This window comes from Felis catus, chromosome B3, assembly GCF_018350175.1.
Source record: "Felis catus isolate Fca126 chromosome B3, F.catus_Fca126_mat1.0, whole genome shotgun sequence".
NCBI classification, from domain to species: domain Eukaryota; kingdom Metazoa; phylum Chordata; class Mammalia; order Carnivora; family Felidae; genus Felis; species Felis catus.
This window is the reverse complement of record NC_058373.1, coordinates 69,615,093-69,622,533: the sequence shown is the minus strand read 5'-3', so window position 1 is coordinate 69,622,533 and position 7,441 is coordinate 69,615,093. Positions and strand designations below refer to the sequence as shown.

The 7,441-nt window shown below is 43.5% G+C and overlaps 2 protein-coding genes across 3 annotated transcripts in view; both read left to right on the top strand.

Moving 5' to 3' along the window:
• Window positions 1-8: 8 nt before the first annotated feature.
• On the top strand, window positions 9-851 carry NOP10 (NOP10 ribonucleoprotein). Its single transcript, XM_003987309.5, has 2 exons — window positions 9-170; window positions 475-851. The coding sequence occupies exons 1-2, from the start codon at window positions 117-119 to the stop codon at window positions 613-615; spliced, it is 195 nt and encodes a 64-aa protein (XP_003987358.1). The 5' UTR covers window positions 9-116; the 3' UTR covers window positions 616-851.
• Window positions 852-4,167: 3,316 nt separating this feature from the next.
• The window catches only part of SLC12A6 (solute carrier family 12 member 6), an 87,746-nt gene continuing 84,472 nt past the window's right edge, over window positions 4,168-7,441 (top strand). Inside the window, exon 1 of one of the 2 annotated variants that reach the window (XM_019832715.3) lies at window positions 4,168-5,808. In XM_019832715.3, the coding sequence (XP_019688274.1) occupies window positions 5,538-5,808 (271 nt within the window). In that variant the 5' untranslated portion in view covers window positions 4,168-5,537. The remainder of the gene's footprint in view (window positions 5,809-7,441) is intronic. The other variant, XM_003987308.6, reaches the window with a different exon arrangement.

The window sequence follows — 7,441 nt, the reverse complement described above, 5'->3', positions numbered from 1 at the left end:
AAGAGAAAGAAAGAGACTCTTCCGGCTCCAGGGGAAGGAAATTGACAAACACGTGAGACTGGCGGCGGTTAGGAAGACGTGCAGACGGAATTGGAACTTCTGGCTTCGGTGTGGTCATGTTTCTCCAGTATTACCTCAACGATCAGGGAGACCGGGTCTATACGCTGAAGGTGAGAAAAGAAAACAGGTTGGAAACGGTTATGGCGAGAAACATGGGTGGGGGAGCGGTTGAGACCAGCCACCGAATTGCCTAGGTGGGTGAGGGGAAGTAGAAAGCCCAGAAACCAGGAGTGATGGAGGCAGGAGTGTATGACTTGTTGATCTAACTGTTGCGTCTCCTGTCTTCCTGTTAATCTTTTTTTTTTTTCGCGCAGCCTCCTCCCCATCCCAGCCTCTGTCTCCCTTATGACTCCAGGGATTGAGTTTTCCCACCACTCCTGTACTGAGCTTATGTTCTCTTTCTTCCTCGAGCAGAAGCTTGACCCTATGGGACAACAGACCTGCTCGGCTCATCCTGCTCGGTTCTCCCCAGATGACAAATACTCTCGACACCGAATCACCATCAAGAAACGCTTCAAGGTGCTCATGACCCAGCAACCGCGCCCTGTCCTCTGAGGGCCCCTTAAATTTCATGTCTCCTCTGCTACCCCTCAAGAGACTTTCTGAAACCAAGCTCTTCAGTGCGTGAGCCTAGAAGCCTTCTTATCATCCTTGCTCTTTGGAATCGGTTTCATCGTTGCCATTGTTCATGCTTGTGTGAAACAGTCATGGTAGCTATACCTCTTAAGGGAACAAGTTTGAATCTTTCCATATTTTGAGTCGCTGCCAGGTTATTAAATTGATTTGAAAGAGCTCTTGTTTTGTACGTTGTGGGAAGAAAGGAGGGAGATGAGAGGGAAGAGCACCTGAGGGGTACAACAAGTGGTACTTGGAAGAAAAACTTCAGTCACTGCAGGAGCGGTAGTGCTGCGCGCGATGGGGTGTCGGGGAACGGGAAGAGTGGTTGAGACTCTTCACAACCGTCAGCATTCACTGAAAAGTACCCCTCTTGTCACTTAAGTCATTCCTTGCCCCTTGAAATGACGTTTTGACTCGGAGGAGTTGCTTGAAAAATAACAGCAGCTATATTGTAGAGGGGATGCTGTGAATTGGAAGTCGGGAGACCAGGATTTTCCCCTCTGCGTGCCTTTGAGAAAGTCACTTGTTTAGTCTCACTTTTCTCATTTCTAAATTCTCTTCCAACTCTAAATTTGATAGAGTTCAGTGGCGGATCTTAATATAGCGACAGTGTGTTATAAATAGAACCGTTGTGAGTATGAATGCCTTTATTCATTAAATGAATAATATGCATCAATGAATGCATATTTGCTGGCCCTCTGAAAATATTTCCAGGTTTTTCGTTTTCTCCATCAAGGAATTGCCTTCTCACATACACCTAACTTTATTTTCTCCTTGGCAGGCAGCTACTTTGTGGAATTCTACATGGATCTTAATTTAGAAAATCGGGTATGAGAGATTCAAACAGGGTTTTGCTGGGTTTTTAAGCTACTTTTGGGGTTAATTAAAAAAAAAATGCAAGATTTCTTAGGACTTAAGCTGCTCTTATCGGGCAACCATAAATTTTTCAGCCAATTCATAGTAAAGGGATGATGAGGGAAAATGCTGTATTTAAGCTTTCAAGAAATGCTAGCTTGCTTCTTCTTGTCTTTGTCAAGTTAATCAACTCATTATTTCCCAATTTTCCCATTTGTGGCTTTTGACATTGGATTTGAATACTTAGTGCTCCTGATTTTAAAACTGCTTTATGGAGATTGTGTTCTAATTATACAATCTTTTTCTACTGCATCAAGATTCTAGATTCTAGAAGCAGATGTAACTTAAATCAGCATAAATTTGATTTATCATCACTGGTCCTGGAAAGGAATAATTATGTTTCTCTTGGACTGTGATGTCTGACGATCTCAGTAAAAAAGTTAGGGATAATTGTTGACTGCCAAGAAAAAGAAAATCTTTCTGCTTGGGTCATAGTTAATAGAAGACAGATGATTGTTGAATCAATTACTTACTTATAGGAATGGTGAAATGAGATACTCGTTTCCTGTCAAGCAATTTTTAATTTCTTAGCCTGTTCACTTCCGGGGTCTTAGCATTGGATCTGAGGGACTTTAAAGTGTTACCCTATTCTGGGGTTCCTGGGTGTCAGGTCATGATCTGATTGTGATGATCGTGGAGCCCCTCATGGGGCTCTGCGCTGATAGCTCAGAGCCTGCTTGGAATTTTCTCTCTCTCTCTCTGCCCAATTGCATGTGCGCTCTCTCTCCTCTCTCAAAATAAATAAAAACATTTAAAGTGTTATCCTGTTAAGGGGATAATGATGGAAGAAATGTTAATTCTGCAAATAACTAGAAAAAGGATCTGCTATGGAACCTTCTTAAGCACCAAAGTCGGTAAATGAATTCTACCAATGTTTTATAATACTGACTGTAATTTTGTTTTCATAAGTAACCCACTACCCACCCCCGCCCCCCAAAAGGATTACCATTGTTCCATGCTACCTGCTCTGTAAACTGAAATGAAAAGACTTTGACCTGGAAATATTCCTAATTGAAGCAGAGGAGAAAAGGCAGACTGGTTTGAATACCCAGGGCTTTTTCCTTAAGAGAGTCTCTAGATATTAATATCTTCTGAGATGTGCTCAAAAACTGGAGAATTTTAAAAGTTATAGTCTATTGGTAATAGGTAGTATATGTAAGTGAATGAAAATACACTGTGGTATGAAACAAAATTGGATGTTGCAGAAATCCACCATTTCTTTATAAAGAGAAAGTCTATGAGATTTGAATAACTTAGCAGGCCTGCCTGAGAAAGACATCCCTCAGGAAGTGAATTTCTTCCTCAGGAAAGCTGTGAACCTGAGTTAATCATCACAGGCTTTGAAGAGCAAGAATCAAGCTTGAAAGAATCAAGCTTTAAGGAGGTTTACATTTTAAATGGGAATTCTCATTTTGTTACCTGGATATTTTTTATTTTGTGGTTTTGTTTTATTTTTTTATAACCTGGTTCATTTTAACCAGACTTTGGACTTTGTGTGTCAATTGCTAAAAAGGGATTTCCTGGCTCGGGTTTTCAGTATAGTTCTGACCTAGTGCTAAGAATGATGCTTAAACATTTACCTTGGGAGGTATAAGGACCCAGGCAAAGCCAGGGCACAGATTGTTAAATTTAAATGTCTTGTTAAAGCTATAGGAAGTAACTTTCAAACAAAAGCATTGATAAGTCAAAACTTATTGAACACTCTATTCAGGTATTAAATAAACAGGCTAAGAAAAATATTCTGGTGGCAGTAGTAGGGACACTGGGATTGGAACAAAAAAGTATCTCTTGTTTTCCCCAGGTTTAAAATTAAACACATTTTATATAGGGGTGCCTGGGTGGCTCAGTTGGTTAAGCATCTGACTCTTGATTTCAGCTCAGGAGATGATACCAGGTCTGTGGGATGGAGAACCGTGTTGCGCTCTGCGCTGAGTATAGAGCCTGCTTGGGATTCTCTCTCTCACTGTCTTGCTCTCTCGCGCTCTCTCTCAAATACATTTAAAAAAAAAATTATGAAGACATTTTATTTAATGGAGCTTTCCGTCTAACTAGAAAGCGAAAAATAGCATTTCCGCTCACCTTTATTGAGGTATAATTGACCAAATTGTGTACATTGTGTACACGATGGCATGAACTATGCATGTGGTAAAAGACATTTTAAGGATGGGGGGAAAATGTAGCACAAAATATATATAGATGTGAGGATACAGTGCTGTAAAAACACATCTCAAATATTTGAGTAAGGGTCATACGTAGGTGTATGGTATGGGAGGTTTGTGATTTTTTTAAAGAAATTATGAACGGCATTTTCAGAGACGCTTTTATTAAAAAGAGATGGGTTTTCAGGTTCTGAGGGTAAACGGCATTGTCTGCTCCCCCGAACGCCTCCAGACCTGAGTTTGTGCAACACAGCAGGATTGAGAAGGAAAAGGATTTGTTTTCTCCCGTGCTCCTTGCTCAGGCCCCAACACGCAACTACAATTCCCATCGTCCTCCGGGCCTCCCACGTGTGGCCCCTCAGTCCCGCTGCGACTCCAGCAGCGCATGCGCGCAGCCCTTAACGTCGCCTCGCAGACTGCAGAGGCTGGGCGGGGCTCCTCGGCACTCGCGGGACGGTACCGCCCTCCGACCGCTCCCCCAGGCTTCTCTTCGGACCGTTAACCTCGAATGAGGAACGAGCGGAGAGGGAAGGGAGGGGCTGCGGCGGCGCTGGCACAGCCCGCCGGGCCCGGGGCCGGGGGCGGCGAGGTCACGTAACGGCTGCTCTGGCGTCTGCCCGGGGAGGGGGCGCCCTCCCCGGCAGCCGGAGCCCTCCTGCGCGCGGCTCCGAAACAGTTACCGGCTCGTAAACAACAGCTGCGCGCGCACCCGCATCAGCTGGCGCCGGGATTCAGCACCTGCGACCTCCTCTTCCCCTCATCCCCGCTGCCCCCTCCTGTTCAGCCCGGGCCAGCCTACGGGGCCGTCTCCTCTCTTGCTAGGACCCGAAGGAAGAACGGCGAGGGCCTGACCTGCGCCGCGGCCCTGGTCGGGGAGAAGGCGTCCTCCGGCAAAGGGGTGGCCCGTCCTGTCACACGCAGGAGAAACCCAGCGAGCAGACCGTGGGCTCGATGGACTAGCAACGACCTGCCACGACCCTGAGCTGCAGTCCGAGGGGTCTCGATCCGCTCGCTAGCCGCCCCCTCCCAGATCCGAGGGACCGTTCTGCCCGAAGAGCGGGCGGGCCACCCCCGCAGACCTCTTGGAGACGAGAATCCGCTCTGCCCCTGCATCCTCTGCTCACCCTTTTCTCCTCATTCTCCTGTATCCAGTAGTGTGGGGTATTTTTCTCGTTATGCATGCTCATCTCTCCCACCAGACCCAAGTGGATTATTGGCCTCAAAAACATCGGGTGACTCTCCACACACCTCCCAGCCAAACCTGTGGGGTATTCACCTGATACACAACAGGTGGCCGGGTGTACACCATTTCGCAATCTGATCTGTGCTGTATCCGCCTGATAAGGGTGGGCCTGCGCGCACTTTGCTCAACTAGAACCGTGGGACATTTACCAGATAAAAAAGACTTAACTACCTCGGCGGAAACCTGGGGGTCGAGGGGAGAAACGCTTCACCAGCTTCTCTTGAGACCATGGCGCTGGGGCCGCAGTGCTGGACCAGGGGAGATAGCTAGATAACTTTTTTTTTCCCCCCTGAAGAAAGGAAGTTACACGAGTTTGGCATCGTTTTGTCTTTTTTCCTCCTTAAATATTTAATGGTAGTGCACTTTCTGGGATAGTCTGTTTGAATTCTGAGAAGGAACTTTTTATGGTGTAAATCAAGGTTATTGAGGTTTTTTTTAAGTTATCTTTTCTATTTTACAATCAAAAGTAGCTAGCGTAGGAGGAAGGATTTTGCGGGGGTTTCCTTTTTTCTTTGTTCTTATAAAGGAAAAGAGAAAGAATAATGCATCCTCCAGAAACCACCACCAAGATGGCTTCAGTTCGGTTCATGGTGACACCAACAAAGATCGATGACATTCCTGGTTTGTCAGATACCAGCCCGGACCTCAGCTCCCGGTCCAGTTCCCGAGTAAGATTTAGCTCACGGGAAAGTGTGCCGGAAACAAGCCGGAGTGAGCCCATGAGTGAGATGTCCGGAGCCACCACTTCACTGGCAACTGTTGCTCTGGATCCGGCTAGTGACCGGACTTCTAACCCCCAGGATGTCACGGAGGGTAAGTAGAAACACAGATGACAGGATACTTTCATTGCCGGCTTATTTATCTGGTTGTCTACTGGAAAATCACTTTTCCATTATACAGTAATCATCAGGAACCAAGGTACCTCTTTTTGAGATGCCTAAGGAACCCTTTGGAATAATGGTCAGCACAGTGACTCTCGGCAGCAATAATTTGGCGTGTGGGAAGGTATATGGAAAGAAGGAAAGCAAATTTATATTTCGATTTCTTGATTTTGCCTCCTTAGAATTGAAATGAGTGTTTTGGTTTAGGGCAGATATCAAAGAATTTAATAGTTTTTCAGCACAGAGAATCCTAAATGGTGAAATTCAGTGGAGAGCTTTGGGGTCAGAATATTACAGTTGGCTTTTAAGGCTAGTTACCAGGAGTGGTTATTGATCATCTCTTAGTTGCCGTTTTCGCACAAAGATTTCAGATATTATGTCACCGAATTCTTTGTAAAAAATTATATTTTACAGAGACCGCAATTCAAGAAGCTTAGCTTACTCAGGATGAGGCTGGTGGATCTATTGTCCTTGCTATCGAATGGAGAAATTGTAAAGAGGCTTTTAGGGCCTAATTCCCATATAATTTTGTAGAGAGGCTTTTAGGGTCTGATTTCTACATAATTTATTCACTTTGAACATTAGATGGAATGTGTTGAGTCTTTGTAGTCAGGAAATAGTAGTACACAAGCCACTTTCTGACTTACCTTGACCACTACAGACCTTAAGCTGCCTACACTAATTTGTGTTAGCTGGTTTGTAAGTTTTTACAGGATTTAGTGGGAAGAGGTGATGAAAAGAGAGAAAGGAGATGAGAGGTCATAACATTTTTCAGACTCTGAAGTACAAAAGTTTGAGAATTGCTGTACTGCTTTATATGTTTAGTTTTGTGCTAAATTATAACGTAGGTATGTCTAGTAATGAAAATTTCTCTTAAAACTCTTAAAGATTCTTAAAATGGTATTCTACCCAAATTTGAAAACCATAGCTTCAGCTACTGACTTGACATTTTCCGGTGTCAGGAAGTATTTGTTCCTCTTAACCGAAAGGGTGCAGGAAACCAGAATGATTTTAGTTCCTTATTTGTGTTTGTGTTTCTGAATGTCTGGAAACAAGGTAGATTTGGTAAAGTTTGAAGTCTTAGAATTCACTTATCCTTGACTATTTTATGGAGATATGGACTTAACTATTTTCAATTTCTTGACACACTTTATACCATGGAATGGAATAAAAAATAATTTATCATTTTCTCTTCCTCCAAATTAGTTCTAAATTGTAGTTTTAGTCTGTATGCATCATACTATATTTAGGTTGTAAAAATACCAGATAAAGACTATAACAGTGTTAATTTTTTTAATGCTGTAATTGTTGTTAGGCAGTTTACAGCTAACTGCTATTAGTCTTGTACTTACATATTTTGGAATTGTATTTTTATTCTGTTTAAAAAGTGAACTTATTTCTGCAATGTGTTAGCCTTGTGGAACAGGATCCTTATCCAGGCTGTTCTTCCCTTATTTACAAGCATTATTTACAGTATGGAATGGTATCCTTTTACACTACAGAGGTAAAACTGGGGACCTATCTAGGTGAAATCTATGTTGTTTAGATGGGTATAGAAGTTAAAG